The 25,470-nt window shown below is 43.2% G+C and overlaps 1 protein-coding gene across 1 annotated transcript in view; it reads right to left on the bottom strand.

Moving 5' to 3' along the window:
• Positions 1-6,073: 6,073 nt before the first annotated feature.
• Positions 6,074-25,470, bottom strand: part of LOC120912784 (serine/threonine-protein kinase PLK2-like) — a 91,103-nt gene continuing 71,706 nt past the window's right edge. Inside the window, exons 12-15 of the mRNA XM_040322638.1 lie at positions 22,963-23,122; positions 15,244-15,373; positions 9,956-10,066; positions 6,074-7,625 (exon numbers count right to left, since the gene is read on the bottom strand). Coding sequence (XP_040178572.1) covers positions 7,443-7,625; positions 9,956-10,066; positions 15,244-15,373; positions 22,963-23,122 — 584 coding nt within the window. The 3' untranslated portion in view covers positions 6,074-7,442. The remainder of the gene's footprint in view (positions 7,626-9,955; positions 10,067-15,243; positions 15,374-22,962; positions 23,123-25,470) is intronic.

The following is a 25,470-nucleotide window of genomic DNA, read 5'->3' as shown; positions in this document are numbered from 1 at the left end:
AAGACATTTATTTTTTTAAATTTTTTATAGCAAAAAGTATAAAATATTGTTTTTGTTTCAAAATTGTCACTTTTTTTTATTTATAGTGCAAAAAAAAAAAACGCACAGAGGTGATCAAATACCACTCAAAGAAAGCTCTATTTGTGTGGGGAAAAAAAGACGTTTGGGAAAAAGACAATTTTGTTTGGGTACAGCGTCACACAACAGCGCAATTGTCAGGTAAAACTACTTCGTGCTATATCGCAAAAAATTGCATGGTCATTAAGGGGGGAAATCCTTCTGGTCCTTAAGTGGTTAAATATAGTGCCTGGGGGTCCTCTTAGTCTGCCTGTAAAGTGGTGCATCTGTACCGTGTATAGAACAGCAAAACTGACATATACAGTATAAAGAAAAAAAATACATTTAAATAGATTTTCCCTGCATGCTTTCTTTATTTTGTAAACAATGGCTTGGGGGATCAGTCTGTATGCCCACGGACGTTTTTACAGCCACTTTTCTGAGCATTTTTTTGAAGCTTAAAAATGTCTCTCCGTGTTAGTCTATGGCCTCATGCCCTCAATGACGTTTTTGAGCTGTAAATGGCTGATCCGACTTGCGGGGCGACTCGTGTGCGGGAATCTCCCACGAAAATTAAAAAAAATGTTTGCGTGAGGTTCCCCCAAGGATGATACCAGGCCCTTTGGTTTGTTATGGATTTTAAGGGGAACACCTACGCCGAAAAAACGGCGTGGAGGTTCCCCCAAAATCCATACCAGACCCTTATCCGAGCACGCCACCCGGCCGGTCAGAAATGGGGGTGGGGACTAGCGAGCGATGTACCCCATACTTATTCACGTAGGGTGGGGGGCCCCCTTATTAAAGGGTGCTCCCAGATTCCGAAAAGCCCCCCGCCCATAGACCCCGACAACCAACGACCAGGGTTGTCGGGGAGAGGCCCTTGTCCCCATCAACATGGGGACAAAGCACCCACCCCCCATGTTGAGGGCATGCGGCCTGGTACGGTTCAGGAGGGGGGCACCGCTCGCTCGTCCCCAACACCTTTCCTGACCTGCCGGGCGGCGTGCTCGGATAAGGGTCTGGTATGCATTTTTGGGGAATCCCCACGCTGTTTTTTCGGCGTAGGTGTTCCCCTTAAAATCCATACAAGACCTAAGGGCCTGGCATCATCCTTGGGGGGGAACCTCACGCAAATTTTTTTTTGAATTCTCGCAGGTTTCCCCATCAAGGTTCTTCACACACGAGTTGCCCCGCAAGTCAGATCATCTTGATCCGACTTCTGGTGCGACCTCTATTCAAATCAATGGGCTCCCATAGGAAACCATTGATTTTGAATAGAGAAAGAAAAACGCGGCTGAAAGCTAGCGCGGCAAAACGTGCATTGAATTCAATGCAAAACGCGGAAAAAACACCTGGCTTTACAGCCCGTTTTTTAAAACGTCAGTGGGCATGAGGCCACATTTTAGTACATGTGCTTCCCTGCTGACAGCTGAATGAAAAAAAAAAACATTACCGGTAATACAACAATGTGAAAAAAATGGAGAGGGGTCCCCCCCAAAATCCATACCTTTAACAAGGGGGCCCCCAGATCCTGCCCTCCCATGTTAATGAATGTGGGGTAGCCATGTGGCTCCACACCTTACCTATTTAAGAATGTCATACGGTGGAGCAGGCTGGCAGGGAGCCTTCCTTGCGAGCAGAGATTTTTTCTTTTTTTGGGCCTTGTGGTGCGACGGGCGTTGTGATTGACGATGGATCTATACCAGGGGACATTGTTTTTTTTATTTTTAATAAAGGAATTGTCAAAAACCATGTATGTGTTTTTATCTCTTTTTGACACTTTGAGTGAATGAGTAGGGTACTATGTACCTCTATACTCATTCACATGGGGGAAAGCAGGATCTGGGGCCCCCTTGTTAAGCCCCCGGCCCACAGGCCCCCATAACAACCACCCATGGTTGTGGGAAAGAGGCCATTGTCCCTATCAACATGGGTACACAGAGTTTTGGGGTGGGAGGCAGAGAATAAAGCACCCCCCCCCATGGTGAGGGCATGTGGCATGGTATGGTTAAGGAGGGGGGGCTCATCCATTGTTAAGGATGTGGTGGCCGGCTTCCCGGGCCCGCTCCTGAACAACCAGCTATTCACTGTGCCCTGATTGTCAATCAGGGCCCTAGAATGCACTGTGCAGCACGGCGCTGTTCGGGGCTGAACTGATACTCGGCCCAAGCAGTTTACCCATCTCTAATGTTTAATGCACAAAGTAACAAATGCAACGGGAACGGGTTCAAATTAGACAAAGACACCTGTGTGCAGATTTTTTTTTATTTAAAAACATCAATTTTTACACTGCTGTTTACAGAAGAACATAATATATAAACCACTTTCCCACATTTCTTATTATATGATATAAAATAACACTGTCACCTTAACAACTTTAAAAAAAAATAGGTTTCTGATGGATCTAAGGAGGCCTGTACATAATTGCAGCGGCTGTTTGCCCAAACGCTGGGCATTCCTTCTTGGGCAAAATCTCCTTTCTTCTTGAGCAAAAGCTTCAACGCTTCCTAATAGTGTTGGAGCCTGCCTGCTCCCTCACTGACCCATGCATTTATTTTGGCTCATCACTATGATGGTGTGCCTTACTGGCCAATAGGAATGTGTGGAGTGGGCAAACAAGACTTGCACCATTAGGAAGTGCCAAAACTTTGCAAGATCAGAATTGCCGATCATTTAGTCAGAGATGGTACCTGCACTGTATACCTCTCAGGAGATTTTTTTTGGCAGAGTAATTTTAAATATTGCATCCACCAACTCAGTAGACCCAATAGTAGATAAAAACCATCTGGTCTTTCAACAGTAGTATCCATTAGCCAAAATTATGAAACCTCCCAATGTAACAATTCTTCTTCTAATGGCGCGTACAAATGACCATTTTTAATGGTCTAGAAAAAACAATGTTTTTTTCAACCCGATTATTGTTAAGCCGGCCTTGCCTACACACGATCGTGAAAAAAAAATGCTCTAGCAAAGCGCGGTGATGTACAACACGTACGTCGGCACTATAAAGGGGAAGTTCCATTCGGATGGCGCCACCCTTGGGGCTGCTTTTGCTGATTTCGTGTTAGTAAAAGTTTGGTGAGAGACAATTTGCGCTTTTCAGTCTGTTACAGCGTGATGAAAGTGCTATCTCCATTACGAACGCTAGTTTTACCAGAACGAGCGCTCCCATCTCATAACTTGCTTCTGAGCATGCGCGTTTTTTTCACATCGTTAAAGCCCACACACGACCATTTTTTACGGAAAAAACTAAAACGTTAAAAACAACGTGAAAATTTAGAGCATGTTCTAAATTTTTAATGCCCATTTTTTACGTCGTGAAAAATGCTCTGGAGCCCACACATGTCATTTTTTACATCCCAAAAAATGGTCGTGTGTACGCGGCATCAGAGAACTCATCATGACTATTACAGCTTGAGTACTGTTCTCAGTTCAACATTTATTAGGTTGAATGGCCATGGTGGAGAAGTGACATCTTTGAATCCAACCCAATCCCCCAACACTATAGCATCTCTCCCTCCGCAGCTGTGGAATTTTTCATTTAGATCAAGTAAGGAAAACTGATTTTACGTTATTTTGAAAAGATCCATAAAAGATAAGTTCCCTTTTAGTAACACATTGCACCATTATTTAGGGTGAAACATGTAACATGTTCCTAAGCACATCCCCCTTCACACCCTGAGCTACCTGTTGTGACAGCAGGCCGCGATCCTCTCCTCCCCCTGTCGCATTTAATAGTCAGGGTGGCTGTCAGGGGCTCTGCCCGCACAGCTGTGTCATTCATTCACAGAAATCTATGAGTAAACTACAGGTCCCATCTTCCACTACCGCGGCAGACAGATTTGTCATTTTTAATGGAATGTAAGTGCACTCTTCCTTCAGCTCTTAAACTGAAATCCCTACAGAGCAGAGCAGAAAGCTGGAGGAAGAGTGTGCAGGAGCATTACATTGCACCCGCAACCTAGTGATTGTGGGCGCAATGCTTTGCAGGCTCCTGTAAAAAAAAAAAATTAAATACACTTAATTTTGCAGGAAAAAATTTACATTATTATGTTTTGAAGGTGACCTTACCCTTTAAATTACATATTTAATGGTAGCTACTTAGTCAATTAACAGTAATAATGTTAATCTTGTAATTAAAAAATAGGTCCACCCTAACACCCCCATCTAATCATTCTCTGCAGCTATTACCTTTTGTACCACCATTCCCTCCCTTTAGAATGTAAGCCGAGGGCCCTCCTGTACCTTCTGTATTGAACTGTACTGTAATTATGCTGTCCCCCTCTACACTGTAAAGCGCTGTGTGAACTATTGGCGCTATATAAATCGTGAATAATAACACTAAAATTACTATATATACAGACATCCACATTATAGGACTAACCTATCTAGCCCTATAAAGAAGAAATCAGTATACATATCTTTTTTAAGCCAATCTGGTCCAGTCTCCAGTGGCAGAAGCTCTGCAGAGGACACAGTCGACAACAGCTGTGAAATGAATGGTGAGTGACATCAACCATATAGTTACTATGGGGCCTCTGTTGTCGGCTGTGCCATCTGCACCCGCCTCCACAGAGAAGCCGCAGCTGAAAGCTCAGCGTGTGATTGGGTCAGATTGGCTTAAAAAAAGGTATATATACTGATTTCTTCTTTGCAGGGCTAGATAGGTTAGTGTTAGATCGTAGATGTCTGTAGATGTAGAGATTTAATTGTTAGGGTGCACTTATCCTTTAATGAAGTACACATTACAGGGCTCCTTTCAAACTGTCAATAAACAGAATGGTATCCTCACAAAAACCCTGGTGGGGCTTAGTTTTTTTCAAATTTATCTAAGAGATGTTAGCATGCATATGTGGTGAAATTATTTCTTATTTATCAGGTAATGAACTACATCTGCTTACACCAATTATTACAAGATTAAAATCACCATGTGCAAAAGTGAGGACCTCTGATGGTCCGAAGTGTTCATACTGAGCCATAGGAGAGCCCTTTAAAACCAAGCCTCTGCTATTACCAACTTCTTAAGCCTGAAATCAGGCACATCACTTACAAGGATTCATTTATGTATTGACTATCTTTAGACTAAATATAAGATTCCACTAGGTAGATTCACGTAGGGGCGCCTAACTTTAGGGCGGCCTAGTCTTTTTAGGCTACACCGCCGTAAATTAGTTAGGCTAGTAGTGATTCTTAAACCACTTACCTGATAATTTTCGGCGGCATAGCCTAAAACGAGCGGGCGTAAGTGCGCCTAATTCAAATGACTTGGAGGGGGGCGTGTTGTATGGAAATTAGGCTTGACCTCAAGTTTTTTGACGTTTTTTGACACTGCGCATGCGTCGGGCGACTACATTTCCCAGTGCGCATTGCGGCTAAGTAGGCCGTACGGGCCTATTGATTTTGACGCGTACGTAAACGACGTAAATCCCGATTCGCGGACGACTTGCGCAAACGACGTAAAAAATTCGAACCTCGCGGCGGGAACGGCGGCCATTCTTAACATTGTTATTCCACCTCATAGGTGGAATAACTTTAGGTGGCCTATCACTTACAGAAACAATGTTAATCGACTGCGGCGGGCTCGCGGTCGTTCGGGAATCGTCGTAAATGCTCATTTACATAATCTACGCTGGCCGCAATGGAAGCGCCACCTAGCGGTAAACCAAAACATTGCAATCTAAGATAGGACGGCGCAAGCCGTCCTATCTTAGATATGTTTAAGTGTATCTCTGTTAGAGAATACACTTAAACATAGGGCGGCGTAGATTCAGAGTTAGGTCGGCTTATCTGTAGATAAGCCGGCCTAACTCTTCGTGAATCTACCTACACATGTTCTTGAACATGGCAGTGAAGCTGTAGTGAAGATTCTGCTGAAATATAATCCTTATTAAAACTGTGTACATTTAGCCTTGTATATGCTAACATATTCTAAAAGTAAATTCCTAATTTTAACCAGATGCAAATTTCTGCAAGGTTGCATAAAAAGCTTATGGCAGAATTTGTATCCACATACACGTTTTTTTTTACCTGGTATGAAAAAAATGGCGTTCTCTACTCTAGTTATGTTTGTGTATTTTAGGTGCAGTTAAAGGCTTAGATTTTTTTCTCTCTTAAAATAACAAACATGGGTTACTTACCTGCTCTGTGCAATGGTTTTGCACAGAGTGGCCCTGACCTCCCCTTCTGGGGTACCCTGCCAGCAATCTTGGCTCCACCTCTTCTGTGTATGCCCCCTCAGCAAGTGATTGCTCTGGGGTCAGACGTGCCATGGGCATGTGTGTGTCCCTGCCCCCCTCCCGCTCCCTCCTCACAGGATTTTATTGACAGCAGCAGGCGCCAATGACCTATAAGAGAGAGGGAGAAAGTAGCGATGCTGCTCTTGGGCATGGCGCTCGATCGAAAGATTGGAGAGGGAAGTATTTGTACATAGAATTCCTTAAGGTAAAAAAACCTTTAGCCTTTAGAACCACATTAAAGGCACATTAAATTGAACACAAATAGCATTCTGAAATCTGATCACTTGTGCTACAGAAAGAAAATGCAGAGACAAAAACAGGGCCATTGGCCTAATAGTGGAAAGATCACATAATCATTTTTTGTGTATTTTAAGAAACGTTAAGCTGCTCCTAAATTAGATTGCGACCTCATCGCCCCTCCTCTCTACCTCCAATCTGAGAATGCCTTGTGTTCATTGAAAAAATACAAGGTATTCTACGAATGGCGGCGGTGCCTAGTGAGCGAATTTCTGTGTTTTGTGTGCCGAGGGGATGCTGCTAGCACAGAACCAGCACAGGACCCAGAAGATCACTACTATCAATGTAGCAGCTCCGGCTACTACAGTAATTTTCAGATTCCCCAGCCCATCAGGTATGAGATATGCCAAGCAATGTGAACAAGACATAAAGCAATAATCATAGCTTTGCTCTATACCAGGGGTAGGCAACCATGGCACTCTTGTTGTGGTGGAACTACAAATCCCACAAGGCATTGCACGACTCGCAGGCATGGTTTGCAGAGGCAGGGACGTGATGGGATTTTCAGTAGGTGTGCCAAGGCTGCCTACCCCTGCTCCGTAATATACTATCTTCATATACTAGCTCATGCATTTCTTGTTCAATCCTAATTTCTTTCCTGCTGTCATATTATCTGGTTTAAGAACTGAACACCTTGCCACACTCAATCACCTAGTGTGCAAAACCGTTGAAGCATTTTACCACAGTAACACCTTCATTCACATGCGTTAGCCTTCAGATCATAATATTTCCTATTCACTTGCAGTAAATCATCATGATTGAAAAATGAAATTAGCCTTCAATTAAACCTTTCAGAACATGTACTGTCCAAACTTGTCCTTTCCTTTTTCTTCAGGGGTTTTATAAATCCCGTTACAGACTTTCCAGCATAATGAGAGCATATTCTAGTCGCTGTATTATAAGGGGAGGACAACCAGCTTTAAGTACTGACAGTGGCACTGTACAGCTTTGTCTGTCTTGGTTAACAAAGCTCAGTAGGTATCCTTGCTTTCCTCTGCTTAATATAATCTTTGTGCGGTCATGGTAAAAGTTCACCTAAAATAAAAAGTAATAATACATTAACACTAAAGCTAAAAATATAAATAAAACGATTTCATGCAATACTTGTAGGGGATGAACCAAATAAATATGCTGTACATGCAAACTTCTACATGTAGGAAGAACATCTTGATGGGAATTTAATAAGACTGGAGCAGTTGTGCATGACAACCAATCGGCTTCTATCTTTAATGAAGTCTTTATTTAAAGGGTTACTAAACCTTCACATTTTTTTTTTTTTAAATAAAAAACATGTCATATTCACCTCAACTGTGCAGTTAGTTTTTCACAGCGTGGCCCCGATCTGCCTCTTCTGGGGTCCCTCATCGGCGCTAGTAGCTCCTCCCCCCATCGAGTGCCCATGTTGGAGAAGCGCTCTCCTTCAGTGGACACCCGTGTGGGCGCGCTCCAGAGTGCTGCCTCTGCGTCCAATGACACAGAAAAAGGAATTTTGAATTTGATTAACAGCAGCGGGAGCCAATGGCTATTCTGCTATCAAGCTATCTAATCAGTACACGAGACACCAGCTAGAGCTGGTGTGCTCGTCCCCAGGGACAAGAAAACCGGGTTTAGGTAAGTAAAATGGGGGGCTGCAGCACTACAGAAGGTTTTTCACCTTAATGTATAAAATGCATCAAAGTGAAAAACCATAAGGGTTTAAACCCCTTTAACCCTCCTGGCGGTATCCCCGAGCGTGACTCGGGGTGGATTTTTTCTGCTGCGATCAGTATCCCCGAGTCACGCTCGGGGTAAGCTATGCAGAGCCTGCAGCGTGCGCTGGCTTACCTTGTCCTGGATCCAGCGATGTCACCGCGCTGTGTGAGCGAGCGGGACCTCGCTCGATTCACACAGCGTCCTCCTGTGCCGCCGATCTCCGTTCCCTGCGACGTTACGACGCACGGGAGCGGAGAACGGCGCCAAATTCAAAAACGTAAACAAACACTATACATACAGTATACTGTAATCTTATAGATTACAGTACTGTATGTAAAAAAAACACACCCCCCTTGTCCCTAGTGGTCTGCCCAGTGCCCTACATGTACTTTTATATAATAAAAACCTTTCTTTCTCCCTGCAAACTGTAGATTGTCCATAGCAACCAAAAGTGTCCCTTTATGTCAAAAATGGTTTTAGATCAGCTAAAAAACAGCGATAATAATTTCTAATCACTTGCAGAATTGTGCGATAGCGATTTGTGGGGAAATTCGTCATAAAAAAAAAAAAAATAATGACAGCGACAATTTTGCAACTGAGAAAATGTCAGTGATTTTAATTTGATTACATTACTGAATAATTTTTATTATAATTATATTATTATTTGTTATAATTATTTATAATTATTTATTATATTATAATTTATAATTTTGTTTTTAAAAAAATGTCATACTCGGGATGCCTATTAGATTCTTGTTTGGTCAGATTTAAGTGAGTTATTCCTAAAGCCCCATACACACCATCAGATTATCTGCAGATTTTTTTCTGCAGATTTACCAAAACCATCTAATAGGAGGTCAAACCTTAAGAGTTTCAATTTGTATGCAATCAGGCAGGCCCTTGTACTACATGGTTTTGGTAAATCTGAAGACAAAAATCTGCAGATAATCTGATGGTGTGTATGGGGCTTTAGAATTACAGGCCTACAGTATAAAACGCCAAATTTCCTTGCAAATAATTGTACCGCTTTTGGTACGTAATTCCAGACAGAATCATACCGCCAGGGAGGTTAAGGCTCAGACAAAGTGTTAGGTATCTGTCTATTTTCAGTTTGTGCAAGACCATATGTAATTTTAATGACTGTACTAGGGTTTATATGTATCTGCGAGACTCTTTCTTTTTCGCACAGCAATCAAAGCATATTTTATGGCTAAAAGAAACCCTGGGTTTTGTTTAACCATGCTCCTAAAGCCCCTCCTCCAAAAACAGTTTTGCCACACCTGCTTTTTGCCACAGCGTGCCACAGGTCACTACCTTCCCGAAGTGTCCCTCATTCTAAAGTTGGGAGGTATGCCTATGAGGCCCCGTACACACGACCGAGTTTCTTGGCAGAATTCAGCCAGAAACTCGATCGGAGCTGGATTCTGGCGAGAAACTCGGTCGTGTGTACACTTTTCACCGAGGAAGCCGACAAGGAACTCGTCGGGCCAAATAGAGAACATATTCTCTATTTCCTCGTTGTTCAATGAGGAAAGTTGGCTAGCCGAGATCCTCCGCGGCTTCAACACAGAACTCGACGAGGAACTCGATGTGTTTGGCACGTCGAGTTCCTCGGATGTGTGTACGGGGCCTGAGAGATATTCTAGGATGAATTATGCTCTTTAAACCTGTACCTGCAATGTTCCATTACTGAATAACATCAGCAGCGCTTGGTCTGTTTTCAGAAAGTGCAACAGGCACAATGTTCTGACAGATAGGCTGGGTGCTCCGCGAAGATTTCCACCCTGTAAAAACAGAAGCAGAACTACTAGTTAAGCTTGTATTATGGCACTGGCATTTAAACATTTGATAATGGCACAATTTTATCAACTATACTTGTAAAATAAACATTGGTGAAACCAAAATGCCATTCCTTATATACAAAAAAAGGCAATACACATAGGCCACCTGCCATCTGTGACTTATCATATGTTTAGGCAGTGTAGAGGACACTAACAAATGCTATGGGCAATCTCAGGAGGCTTCTTTGAACGGTTGCCAGGTTAGCTATTTTAAAACACTGTAAATATGATGTATACTATAATCCCTACAGGTACATAAGAGAATATTCAGTGTAACCGGAATTCCTTAATTGCCTCCCACAGTTCCTTATCTTGATAGGTAATTACAACATAACCATTATGATGTTTTTACATATCATAATAAACTCAGATTTAGCTAATGCAATCTCATTATATCAGAATAGATGGAGGGCTGCAGTTCTTGCCTTTTGGGGGATTTAAATGACCTTACAGGCCATCTGGAAGATTTAATCCTTATGTCATGTTTTAGACCTGCCCAATGACATCTTTATGTGTGACAAGTCTGTAGCAAGGCTCTTTATAACAGAAGGTATTCATTTAGGCAATGCAAACCACCACATTGTGAATAAACAGATGTTTTTTTTAAAAGGGATTAAACATCACTGGAAAAGTATCAGGACACAGCTCAGCGAAGCTGGCCCCCCTACAATCAGCACAAATAAAAACTCAAGTGTGTTTCTTTAGTGCTACGTTTGTGCTGTTTTGTGCCGCAAAAATTTACGTTTGTGCTGCTTTTATTTTGAAGATATTAGCAATTGTTTTTTCCAGACTATGACATCACACAGCCCCCCTACAACCCCAAATGACACAAAACTGGTCTCGTTGGTTAGTGCTACGTTTGTGCTGTTTTGTGCTGCTAATATTTCCGTTCTATCTTTTATCGTTTTTGCGTTATTAATGACTTATTAAAGGTCACCAAAGGTCACACAGCCCCCCTACAACGCCCAAATGACACGAAACTGGTCTCGTTGGTTAGTGCTACGTTTGTGCTGTTTTGTGCTGCTATTATTTCCGTTCTATCTTTTATCGTTTTTGCGTTATTAATGATTTATTAAAGGTCACCAAAGGTCACACAGCCCCCCTACAACCTCAAATGACACAAAACTGGTCTCGTTGGTTAGTGCTACGTTTGTGCTGTTTTGTGCTGCTATTATTTCCGTTCTATCTTTTATCGTTTTTGCGTTATTAATGATTTATTAAAGGTCACCAAAGGTCACACAGCCCCCCTACAACCCCAAAATGACACGAAACTGGTCTCGTTGGTTAGTGCTACGTTTGTGCTGTTTTGTGCTGCATTTTTTTTTATTTGTGCTGTTATGGTTTTAAAGTTATAACAGTTTATTTATTTTTTCAAACCCCACTTACTTTGCCCACCTTACAATCAGCACAAATAAAAACTCAAGTGTGTTTCTTTAGTGCTACGTTTGTGCTGTTTTGTGCTGTTTAAATTTCCTTTCTATCTTTTATCGTTTTTGCGTTATTAATAATTTATTCAAGGTCACCAAAGGTCAAACAGCCCCCCTACAATGCCAAAATGACACAAAACTGGTCTCGTTGGTTAGTGCTACGTTTGTGCTGTTTTGTGCTGCTAATATTCATGTTCTATCTTTTATCGTTTTGTGTTATTAATGATTTATTAAAGGTCACCAAAGGTCACACAGCCCCCCTACAACGCCCAAATGACGCAAAACTGGTCTTGTTGGTTAGTGCTACATTTGTGCTGGTTTGTGCTGCTAACAATTTTATTTGTGCTGTTATGGTTTTTAAGTTATAACAGTTTATTTGTTTTTTCAAACCCCACTCACTTTGTCCACCTTACAATCAGCACAAATAACAACTCAAGTATGTTTCTTTAGTGCTGCGTTTGTGCTGCGTTTGTGCTGTTTACATTTTCTTTCTATCTTTTATCGTTAAGGTCACCAAAGGTCACTCAACCACCCACAACACCCAAATGACACAAAACTGGTCTCGTTGGTTAGTGCTACGTTTGTGCTGTTTTGTGCTGCTAAAATTTATGTTCTATCTTTTATTGTTTTTGTGTTATTAATGATTTATTAAAGGTCACCAAAGGTCACTCAGCCCCCCTACCACCCCGAAAGGACACAAAACTGGTCTCGTTGGTTAGTGCTACGTTTGTGCTGGTCTGTGCTGCTAAAATTTTTAGTTGTGCTGTTATGGTTTTTAAGTTTTATAACAGTTTTTTTGTTCTTTTCAGACCCCACTCACTTTGCCCCCCCCCCTGTACAATCTGCACAAATAAAAACTCAAATGTTTTAGTGCTATGTTTGTGCTGCTAATATTTTTATTTGTGCTGTTATGGTTTTTAAAATATAGCAGCTTGTTTTTATTTGATAACAACCCATTCACTTTGCACCCCATGTTATTAAATCTTAAAAACAAACAAACAAAATGGAGTTTGACTGCTACCTGCCCTGACCATGGCTTGTCTCTGGATTCTGCCTTCTGTTCTTGCCTGATCTAACTCCCGTTGCTGATTTGGCTTGTGACCTGACTATCCTGTTGTCTGCTGTCTATGCCTGATCTGTCCGACCATTATGGACCATTATGCATCCTGCTCATCAAGCCTGCTACAGCTCTTCAGTCCAGCAAGGTCTCACCTGTCTCCTGCTTCCAGCTGCTTACCTACAGTATGCTGCCAGCCAAGCTCAGTGCCAGCTTATATGCCACCAGCCGGTTCTGCTGCCACCACGCAGTCTACTGGACTTATCACAGGCACCCATACCTCGCTGTGCTCCAATTGCTGCTGTCTAACCAGGAGATCACTAACCAGGTATGGGACAGGAGGGCAGGGTGGTGTCATTGTCTGGGAAAAAACAAATTGCTTATATCTTAAAAATAAAAGCAGCACAAATTTGTATTTTTATGGCACAAAAAAGCACAAACGTAGCACTAACAAATAGTATGTTTGTTTTTAAGATTTAATAACATGGGGTGCAAAGTGAGTGGGTTGTTATGAAATAAAAACAAGCTGTTATATCTTAAAAACCATAGCAGCACAAATAAAAATATTAGCAGCACAAACATAGCACTAAAACATTTGAGTTTTTATTTGTGCAGATTGTACGGGGGGGGGGGGGGCAAAGTGAGTGGGGTTTGAAAAGAACCAAAAAACTGTTATAACTTAAAAACCATAACAGCACAAATACATTTTTTAGCAGCACAAACCAGCACAAGTGTAGCACTAACCAACAAGACCAGTTTTGCGTCATTTGGGCGTTGTAGGGGGGCTGTGTGACCTTTGGTGACCTTTAATAAATCATTAATAACGCAAAACGATAAAAGATAGAAAGGAAATTTAAACAGCACAAAACAGCACAAACATAGCACTAAAGAAACACACTTGAGTTTTTATTTGTGCTGATTGTAAGGTGGGCAAAGTGAGTGGGGTTTGAAAAAAATACATAAACTGTTATAACTTTAAAACCATAACAGCACAAATAATTTTTTTTGCAGCACAAAACAGCACAAATGTAGCACTAACCAACGAGACCAGTTTTGTGTCATTTGGGCGTTGTAGGGGGGCTGTGTGACCTTTGGTGACCTTTAATAAATCATTAATAATGCAAAAACGATAAAAGATAGAACGGAAATAATAACAGCACAAAACAGCACAAACGTAGAACTAACCAACAAGACCAGTTTTGTGTCATTTGGGCATTGTAGGGGGGCTGTGTGACCTTTGGTGACCTTTAATAAGTCATTAATAACGCAAAAACGATAAAAGATAGAAAGGAACTTTAAACAGCACAAAACAGCACAAACATAGCACTAAAGAAACACACTTGAGTTTTTATCTGTGCTGATTGTAAGGTGGGCAAAGTGAGTGGGGTTTGAAAAAAAAAAATAAACTGTTATAACTTTAAAACCATAACAGCACAAATAAAAAAAATTGCAGCACAAAACAGCACAAACGTAGCACTAACCAACAAGACCAGTTTCGTGTCATTTGGGCGTTGTAGGGGGGCTGTGTGACCTTTGGTGACCTTTAATAAATCATTAATAACGCAAAAACGATAAAAGATAGAACGGAAATAATAGCAGCACAAAACAGCACAAACGTAGCACTAACCAACGAGACCAGTTTTGTGTCATTTGGGGTTGTAGGGGGGCTGTGTGACCTTTGGTGATCTTTAATAAATCATTAATAACGCAAAAAAGATAAAAGATAGAACGGAAATAATAGCAGCACAAAACAGCACAAACGTAGCACTAACCAACGAGACCAGTTTTGTGTCATTTGGGCATTGTAGGGGGGCTGTGTGACCTTTGGTGACCTTTAATAAGTCATTAATAACGCAAAAACGATAAAAGATAGAACGGAACTTTAAACAGCACAAAACAGCACAAACATAGCACTAAAGAAACACACTTGAGTTTTTATTTGTGCTGATTGTAAGGTGGGCAAAGTGAGTGGGGTTTGAAAAAAATAAATAAACTGTTATAACTTTAAAACCATAACAGCACAAATAATTTTTTTTGCTGCACAAAACAGCACAAATGTAGCACTAACCAACGAGACCAGTTTCGTGTCATTTTGGGGTTGTAGGGGGGCTGTGTGACCTTTGGTGACCTTTAATAAATCATTAATAACGCAAAAACGATAAAAGATAGAACAGAAATAATAGCAGCACAAAACAGCACAAACGTAGCACTAACCAACGAGACCAGTTTTGTGTCATTTGGGCGTTGTAGGGGGGGCTGTGTGACCTTTGGTGACCTTTAATAAATCATTAATAACGCAAAAACGAGAAAAGATAGAACGGAAATAATAGCAGCACAAAACAGCACAAACGTAGCACTAACCAACGAGACCAGTTTTGTGTCATTTGGGGTTGTAGGGGGGCTGTGTGATGTCATAGTCTGGAAAAAACAATTGCTAATATCTTCAAAATAAAAGCAGCACAAACGTAAATTTTTGCGGCACAAAACAGCACAAACGTAGCACTAAAGAAACACACTTGAGTTTTTATTTGTGCTGATTGTAGGGGGGCCAGCTTCGCTGAGCTATCAGGAAAGGGTTCTTCATCTACAATAGGGAACATTGCTCAATTTGTTTATTCTGGCTGCTTATTCCTCACCTCCAACACATTTTTCTGCATGTATTGAGAGAAAAACCTGAGTATCCTCATCTTTGCTTCCAGCTTACATGGTGGGCTCCATTCAGGAAACGTGATATGTTCTTCTGAGCTTGTAGAATAACAAACTTTTCTAAAGCAAGTTAAGAAAGAGAATGGAATTATTTCAGTTGTGTTTGCTCAGATTGTGGAAACCTATTAATTTATGTAACAGTACCATATCTTATGCCTTGAACAAAGTTAGAGATACATAAGGGTGGGCAATACAGCTACAATAATATCAAGACATAAAATATTTACATTGAGAAGCGTGTACAGTGGTACTACAGAACAAACACCCCAATAATAAGATTCACAGATAAAGTATATGAGGTAGAGCTGGGCAAGCCTACAATCTAGGGGTAGAACTGACTGAAATTAAATGAAAAAATAAGTAGGCGGTGCATATGGAAAGGTTTGTGCATTACCAGATTGTGTGAAGAAGAAATGCATACTAGATCAGTAATTTTATGCCCTGTACATACGTTCGGTTCCGATGGACCGTTTTTATCGGACGAACCGATCGTGTGTGGGCCTCATCGTTTTTTTCCCCATCGGTGAAAACAAATAGAACCTGTTTTAAAATTTTCTGATAGTTAAAAAAACGATAGAAAAAAACAATCGTCTTTGGGGAAATCCATCGGTCAAAAATCCACGCATGCTCAGAATCAAGTCCACGCATGCTCGGAAGCATTGAACTTCATTTTTCTCTGCTCGTCATTTTGTTTTACATCACCGCGTTGGACACGATCAGATTTTTAACTGATAGTGTGTAGGCAAGACTGATGAAAGTCAGCTTCATCGGATATCTGATGAAAAAAATCCATCGGTCCGTTTACATCGGATGAACCGATTGTGTGTACGTGGCAATTGTAAGGCTGTAGTTTGAAGAATTTTTTTTTAAAGTTGTTTTTATTAAGGTTTTTCACATAACACAAAATAAAACAAAACAAAATACAAACGCAGCTCAAGTGGCCTCAGCTAAATGTAGTTGTAGATCTCTCTGAGCTGCCATCAGCAGATCAAAATGATCCGAGGTGGGGTCAGAGTTGTATGTATCAGTATGGTCAGTAACCGCTTGTTCCAGCGCCCGAGTCATAGCCGAATGTTGCTTTTTAACACTGGCGATGGAAGAGATGTATTGCCCTCTGGTGTATGCCTTAAAGGAATCCCAGACAATGTCAGGGGAGGAGGAACCCGCATTCTGTTCCCAAAATTCAGCTAGCGGGGGGGGCAGAACATCAGAGATATCTGGATGGGCGACCCACTGTGCGCCCAACCTCCAGAGCGCCGCACTTCGTGACGCCGGCGAGTGGAGCACCACTGCTAAACGGCTATGGTCCGACAAACCGCTAGAAATATAGGGCCAGATCCTCAAAAGGTAAACGCCGGCGTATCTACTGATACGCCGTCGTATCCCTGTTTCTATCTTTGGAACTGATCCACAGAATCAGTTTCCAAGAGATAGACAGAAGATCCGGCAGGTGTAATAGTTTTACACTGCCGGATCTTAATATGCAGTACCGCGACCGCCGCTGGGGGCATTCATCGTCGAAATTACGCGTCGGGTATACTAATGAGGAGTTACGTCGATCCTCAAAGCTTTTTCGCGTTCGCTACATCGCCGCTACGTTACTTTCCCGTCGCTTAGTTACACTTTTGTAAACCAGCCCTAATTTTACACAGCAGGCGTACTGCTGTGTAAAGTATGGCCGTCTTTCCCGCGTCGAATTTTTTAATTTTACGTCGATTGCGTAAGCCATATGGAAATACGCTACGCGCCGCCCGATCAAAAAATGACGTCACGTCGCGCAAAGCACGTCGGGAAATTTGCGTCACAAGCATGCGCAGTACGTCCGGCGCGTGAGCGGGCCTAATTTAAATGGGACTTGCCCCATTAGATTAGGAACACCTTGCGCCGGACGGATTTGAGTTACACCGCCGCAAATTTCCAGGTAAGTGTGTTGTGGATCGATACCTAACTTAGGAAATTTGCGGCAGTGTAACTTAAATCGGTTAAATTACGTTGCGCTGCGGGGCTGTGGATCTGGCCCATAGTCCGCCTCCAATACATCTGCTAACAGTGCGGGGTTGGAGAAGGCCAAATCTATCCGAGATGCGGTCTTGTACAAAGCCGAAAAGCACGAATAGGCCCTCACGTCAGTGTGCTTCCACCTCCAGATCTCTTCCAGACCCACCGCCTGAGCCCAGGCTGGCAGGTCCATTCACCGATGCTTGGGCGGCATAGGTCTATGTAGGTCCGGTGACAGAATGGCATTAAAATCACCCATTACCAAAACCTTCCCCGGGCAAAACGGCGTGATCTTTTCAATCACATCATATAGCAGAGCAGGTGAAAACGGGGGAGGGATGTACAAGTTAATAACAATAAACCTTTGCGCCTAGAGCGTGAAGACCAGTATCACATATTTACCTAGGGGTCCGTGCAGACCTCCTCAATCACACAGGGGAAATTTTTGTGAATAAGTATCGATACACCTCTAGCGTATGTGGAATACGTGGCGTGTATCGCTCGCTGTATCCAGGGTTTTTTAAGAGTCAGGATCTTGAGGAGAATGAGCTGGGGAGATTGGGATTTTAAGTACTGAAAAAGGAGGGCTCGTTTGAACTTAGAGTTGAGGCCTCTGACATTCCAGGAAAGGATGGTAAAGGAGTCAGGCGAGCGGTCAGCCATCCGGCAGGGGGGGCAAAAAAAAGAAACAATATCTATGAAGATACACCCTGGGGCACCCCAGGAGCAGCAAAATCCTGATCACATCGCATTGAATATTGACAGCACTTAAGCATACCACATTTAAAGAACAGAAAAAAACATCATACACAAAACACATAAACAGCACAACTAGAATCAAACTTCCCAGGCACAGGGTGCCTATCCTACTATGTCCCATCCCTCCACCAACGGGTAGGGGGCTGGGAATAGTTTCTCTCCCCAACAACATACAAAAATACAGTGTAAATGAGCCCCGAAACTGGGGGCCCTACACGGCAGGCGCCAGGTCGCCCGCTTCAGCAGCCGGACGGCGGTATAAAACAAATGACCCGACGGTCAGTGTCCGGGGGCCGGAAAAAAAGGGGAACACAACAAAAAAAAGGGAAAAGGAAAAAAAAAAAACAGGGGGGGGGGGGTTAGCAGTCCTTGAATGCTACTGCGTCCGTGAACCAAGGTGGTGTGCGTCTAGAACAGTGCACTGAGCAACAGAACTCCTTATGATAGTGTCTGGCAAGATTCCCCATCGTGAACAAATCAAAGTGGCGGAAGTGCATAGGGGGGGTGGAAGCAACAGCGGCCATAATGGAAATGAAGATAAAACACAAAAAAAAATTAAAAATCTTTCCCCTTTTTCTTTTTTCCTGCTATTTCAGGGCCTCCAGGAGAGGCAAAGATAACATAGGGGGTGGTAGTCAGTATAGCAAACAGGGATACTTGCCGCAAGGTCAAGTCCATTAGCGACTCTCCAACCATGACATAGCCGCCTCCGGATCCATGAAGAAGCGCGTTCAGTCCCCATCAATCACTCGCAGCTTGCTGGGATAAAGCAGACTGAACTTAAGGCCTTGGTCTCTCAGGCGACTCCGCACCACTGTGAAGGAGCGTTGGCGATGTTGTATCTCTGGGGAGTAATCAGGAAACAGCATGACCTTGGCCCCATTGTAAAGCAGGTCCCGCTTCTCCCTGTGTCATGAAATACCTCAGCCACCAGATGGCGCTAGCGGCGCATCGGCGCGTGCGGGGCACGCGCAATCGCGGCAACGGCGCACGGGCACGCGCGTTCGCGGTACTACGGCGCGCACGGGCATGCGCACCGGCGGCAACGGCGCACGGGCGCGCGCAAACGCCAATTCGGCGCCAAAACGAGGTACTTAAGGCGTCCTGAGAGTCTGGCCTCTTGCTGTCCGGTCTGAAGTGTTTCCTGAACCTGCCAGTACCTGTTACCCCTGCTTGATCCTGATCCTGATACCCGGCTTGTTCCTGTTGATCCTGTCTTCCGCCTGCCCTGACCTTTTGGCTTGCTCCGACCATCCCTCTGCCTCATCCCTGGTACTCTGCCGCCCGCCTGTTACTGACCCGGCTTGACGACCCCTCTACCCTCCTGACCTTCCTGTGCCTGATCGGCTGGTCTAGCTTCTCTCCGGCTTCTGGGACTTGCATTGTCTTCTGGGACTTGTTGCTGCTTGATCTACAAGACATCTTCCCACCGGTCTGCTACTTGCCAGGCTGCACCTGCCTTCCAGAGACTCCATCAGATCCTGCAGAAGCAACAACCAGCCCCTGCATCAGCGTCTCTCCAGGCGCTTGTGCGACTCTGTATTTCCGTTCCCCCTGTCTACTCTACCAGGGGTCCCGGAATCAGAGGAGTAACGGCTGCCACTTCCTGCACGTCGGGCTCACCCTCCGAGGTACGTGACACCCTGGCAGCTGCCAGGATCCAATCCCTGTCCCTATAATTGAGCAGGCGAAGCAGGAAAGGCTGAGGTGGGGCCCCAGGGATCGGAGGCTTAGGGGGACCCTGTGGGCCCTCTCCACCACAAATGTAGGCGGCATGGCAGGCAGATCCAGTAGGGAGACAAGGAAGGCTACTGTAAATTCTGCAGGCCTCAGGCCCTCCGCCTTTTCAAGGAGGCCCAGGACCTTGATGTTGATGTTGTTCCTCCTGAGTCTATTCTCTGTGTCAATGGACTTTTCCTGCAAGGCTTTAACCTGTAGCTGTAAGGCATGTAAGTCTCTGGAATCGGCCCTGGTGGTGTCCTCCAGCTGGGAGATGCGGCCCTCTGCCTCAGTGACTCGGGCCCTAAATTTGTCCATGTCATGCCGGATAAGGCTGACATCCGCCACAAGGTGGTCTATTTTGACCATCCCTGAATCTCGTCCCTCCTTGATGGCCGCCAGGAGCTCTGCGTGTGAGGCGGCGTGGGATGCCGATGGATTAGGGGAGGCAGGGGAGCTGGCTGACATCTCTAGTGCAGGGAGCCTCGTGGGCAAGATGGCCACCACGGAGACAGCGGAGGTGGCCTCAGGGTGCCGGGTGCCTTCTTCCACCCCAGGGTGTCAGGCAGGTGGCTGCTGTAAGGAGGAATCTGCGCTGGAAGTCAGGTCAGGATGTAAGTAGGAGCGGAGCTCAGCAGGCACACGTCTTTTCTCCTTCACATCTCGGCCACGCCCCCCGTAGTTTGAAGAATTAAAGGGTTGGAGAGTGCTGAATTGCCTATAGAAGAGAATTTTACATATATGGAGAGACCGATGGATGTGAGGAACAAAGAAAGAAGGTGGAAAATGAGAAGACGTTTTAAGCAGAGCTGAGGTGGTGCTTGAAATGGTATCTAAAAATTTGTAACAAAATATTTTGAGAGTGAGGGAGAGATCAGAGGGAACTTTGCAGGAAAGTTTTATAATTCTGAAATGTGTGCATTTGGCAGCCAATGGGAGAACTGGGGGGGGGGGGGGTATCTGTGTTTGATTTGTAGATGTTAGTTGGATTGTTTGGGCAACAGAGTTTTGCTCTTTCAGTGACAAATCTTGCAAATCGTGCTGAAAGACAACATTTCCTATTTTACTTTGAATAGAGTGAGAAGGTTTAGCGACCCAGGCCCCTCAGACCTGACATGGATTTTATTTATGCAAATATCAAGGGGGAAAAAAAGTGGGAGGTCCTCACCAGACCTATATCCAAGCATACAACCTTGCAGGCCAGGAAAGAGGGGAGCGAGCATGCACCATCCTGAACCACACCAGGCCACATGCCTTGTACCCATGTTGATGAGAACAAGGGCCTCTTCCCCACTTATCTGGGCTGGTGGTTGTGGAAGTCTGCGGGCAGGGGCTTATTGGAATTTAAAAGCCCCCTTGAAAAATAAGGGGACCCCAGATACTTGCCTCCAATGTGAAGGAGTTTACAAACAGAACAAAGCAGCTGGGAGTTGTCATTTTGTCTGCAATTTAAACACTTTTCTTTGTAATTGCCAGGCATGTTTTAAGCATTATTAAAATCCATCCTCCCTGCCAAATAGAATTTAAAAGAAAAAATGCTTGCTTTGGTACATGTTCCTTAGGTTATCACTAAGCCATACATGCCTATTAGCTTAGAAAATGGCCTTTACTCTATTTTATCACTCAGCTTTCATTGCCTTCAATGGAATTCAGATTCAAATCTGCCCTAAACCGAACCCAGGTACATTCGGTTCATCAATATCATGGCCAACCGTGCCAAAAGCAAAAGATGAATCAACATAAATATGAATAAAGGGTAGTAGCCTTCAAGTTCTGCAGTCATTAGTTTGCTTTGTAAAAAATAAGGCAAAGTATGGAATACCTACAGTATTTTAGTTTGTATGGATAAGTGAAAGGATGGACGATTGCATAGCACACGAGAGAGCATTCCCGTGCTTGTGTATTGCATATCTCCTTTTTTTAATTTCAATGTTTTTTTATTGTTGTTTGCGTATAAAAAGATACAAAAATATCTCCATACTATGAAATTTTCTTTAGTTTTTTCTATGTCGTCATGAATGGTATGCAAGGCATGCTCACTAATGTGAAACTGACGCAAGTCCACATCTAAAACTATTGTTGAGTTAATGGCTTGTGGAGGGTGCCACAGGTGGATATCTAAGTATAAAAATATTTTGTGCGAATGTATGTACTTCTGTTTAGGGGGGTGTAGGTACAGGAAATTGCAGGAATGGAGGATAAAATTACAGTAGATTACCATGAAAGAAAAGGAAAGGTATATTTAAAATTAGGCAGGCTGACATTAGCACGCTGAGAGCCACGGCTGTTTTCCTTTTTGATGCATTTTATCCTATATTAAAACTGTAAGTTACTACAATAATTTTTTTTATATAAGATATTATGGGCTTCACTATTGGCTACTTTATCTCTTCACTGGGTATTGTTGGCTGCTTTGGTGAACTGTGTATGTTGGATATGAGAAATCAATGAAGGTTGTGCTGTGTGGAGTTATCTGATGGCCAACCGTCACCCTGGTTTGAATTCTATGCGAAGCCGGCAGTTGGAGATGTGGTTCTGGTTCATTCCATTATGTGCACACTATTTTCAGCAATCTGGTAAGCGGAGTGGATTACCACGTGGTGGCGAGTGCTGTCATATATACACTAACATTGGTGACGGGTATATTCAACTCTCCCTCTCCTGGATTCATTGCATTTTATAAAGTGCTGCATATGGACTTTTTTATATTTTACATTTGATGATCAACAAATTTTACTGGCTGATTTGTTTATATATTTTTTTGTATTTAGTAGCGTGGATAATAGCCTGTTATTTTATATTTAAAAGGCCTGATACAGAGCACGAATGAGTTAAGAAACGTTTATGTATGTGGAACCATCACTGATAGCAGAATAGTCCAAAGGAGATGAAAAAAACGCTTTGTGACAGTTGGACCAGAGAATACATTTGGACAGAATGAACATCAACAGAAGGAGAAAGAGTAGGTACAGAAAGGTACAGGATTTTTTTTTTTTTTAATGAACAATGATCAGATCAAGATGTGCCACCATCACTTTAAGGGGTATAGCCGAACTGTAGATCTCTAGATGAGAGCAATGCTAGGGAATTGGTTAAAGCGATTAAGAGAGAAATGCAATGTTCCAGTGAACCCCAGAAATGTGAGTTTGTTTTTAATTAAAAAATGTACTTACTGTGTATATGGGGAGAGAACAACATGTGTTCCATCGGTCAGTAGTACCCCTGTACAGTCATCAGAAAGCTGGTAGCCAAAGCCGTATTTATTAGAGTAATCCACCCACTTGGTTACCCATAGTATAGGGGAATTCACCTGCTTTGTGGGATCCAAGTCACCTTTTAAATGCAAAATGCAAGTTCAAGACCAATTCAAAACACAAGCAAGCATTCACTTTATAATGGACATTGTTGTAGTTTATGTTTTTTTCTTATTTCCTTAGTGGTTTGTTTAATGGCTACCCTTGAACAAAATGGGGTTGATTAACGAAAGGCAGATAGGCTGTTCAGTTTTCAAGGAAAGTTGCACTTTGCAAGGTAATTTTTCGCCAGTGCTTAATGAATGCAGTGAAATTTCACTTTATAAAGAATATTCAATTATGTGCAAGGAGAATAAAAAAACAGCACTTTTGTTTGCACATGATTGGATGATCAGTCTTTGGAGCTTCAACTCATTCCCTAAGCTCTGGGGAAAATTCTCTTGCAAAGTACAACTTCCTTTGCAGAGTGAACAGCCCCCATTAAGCCATTTATGTGTATGATCTGCTTTTTTTTTTATGTTATACATTTTGCTACAAATGTTAGACTTGCATTGACTGATAGGATAGTTCCTTTAAGGCGGCGTACAGACGACCGGACAGTCTGCTGAAAACAGTCCGCCAGACCGTTTTCAGCGGACATGTCCACTCTGAGATTTCTGTATGATGGTTCCGGACACGATACGTGGTGACGTGCCGCACCGTTGCCGCGACGTGCACGGCCCTGGAAGGTAAATGCTTCCACGCATGCGTCGAATCACTTCGACGCATGCGAGGGATGGCGGCCGAGCGGACATGTCTGGTGAGTCTGTACAGACGACCGAACATGTCCGACGGACAGGCTTCCAGCGGACATGTTTCTTAGCATGCTAAGAAACATTTGTCCGCTGGAAAACGGTCGGCTGGACAAATGTCCGCTGGAAACCTGTCCGGTCGGCCGTACACACGACCGAACATGTCTGCTGAAACTGGTCCGCGGACCAGTTTCAGCAGACATGTTCGGTCGTGTGTACAAGGCCTCAGATTTATTTACCATGTTTAGGACCTAAGCTATATTAAACCCAATCTGTGAACATATACATATTAAGAGATGCCATTATTGATTTGTTCTTTAACCGCTTCAGCCCCGGACCATTTTGGTGGTCAAAGACCAGGCCACTTTTTGCGATTTGGCACTGCGTCGCTTTAACTGACAATTGCGCGGTCGTGTGACGTGGCTCCCAAACAAAATTGACATCCTTTTTTTCTAACAAATAGAGCTTTCTTTTGGTGGTATTTGATCACCTCTGCGATTTTTTTTTTGCGCTATAAACAAAAAAAGAGCGACTATTTTGAAAAAAATTCAGGCCCAGATTCTCAAAGACTTACGATGGGGTATCTCCAGATACGCCGTCGTAAGTCCGAATGAGCGCGGGCGTATGTATGCGCCTGATTCATAGAATCAGTTACGCATACATTCTGCCAAGATACGAGCGGCGTAAGCCTCCTACGCCATCGTATCTTGGGTGCATATTTACGCTGGCCGCTAGGTGGCGCTTCCATTGATTTCCGCGTCGAATATGCAAATGAGCTAGATACGCCGATTCACGAACGTAAATGCGCCCGTCGCATTTAGTTACACCGTTTACGTAAGACATATGCTGGCGTAAAGATAAAGCAGGTCTCTAGGTGGCGCAGCCCATGCAAAGTATGGACGTCGGAACAAGCGTATTTTTTTACGTCGTTTGTGTAAGTCCTACGTGAATAGGGCTGTGCGTAAGTTACGTTCACGTCATAGGCAGTGTTCGACGTATCTTAGGTGTTCGTTCAAAACTTCATTTACGTGGGGTCATGCTTTATTTACATAAAACATGCCCACCTCTTCACAATTTGAATTAGGCGCGCTTACGCCGGCACATGTACGTTACGCCACCGTAACTTAGGACGCAAGTGCTTTGTGAATACAGCACTTGCCTCTCTAAGTTGCGGCGGCGTAGCCTAAATACGATACGCTAAGCCCGCCCACACTTACACCGCCCTACGCGAATCTAGGCCTCAATATTTAAAATTTTTGCTATAATAAATATCCCCCGAAAATATATATAAAAAAATTGTTTCCACAGTTTTGGCAGGTACGTATTCTTCTACATATTTTTGGCAAAAAAAAAAATAAATCGCAATAAGCATTTATTGATTGGTTTGCGCAAAAGTTATAGCTTCTACAAAATAGAGACAGTTTTATGGCATTTTTATTAATATTTTTTTTGACTAGTTATGGCGGCGATTAGCGATTTTTATCATGACTGCGACATTATGGCGGAGACATCGGACACTTTTGACACGATTTTGGAACCATTGCCATTTTTACAGCGATCGGTGCTATAAAAATGCACTGATTACTGTAAAAATGACACTGGCAGTGAAGGGGTTAACAACTAGGTGGCGCTGCAG

This window comes from Rana temporaria, chromosome 1, assembly GCF_905171775.1.
Source record: "Rana temporaria chromosome 1, aRanTem1.1, whole genome shotgun sequence".
Lineage (NCBI taxonomy): Eukaryota > Metazoa > Chordata > Amphibia > Anura > Ranidae > Rana > Rana temporaria.
The sequence above is the reverse complement of the archived record's forward strand: the minus strand, read 5'-3'. Positions and strand labels throughout refer to the sequence as shown.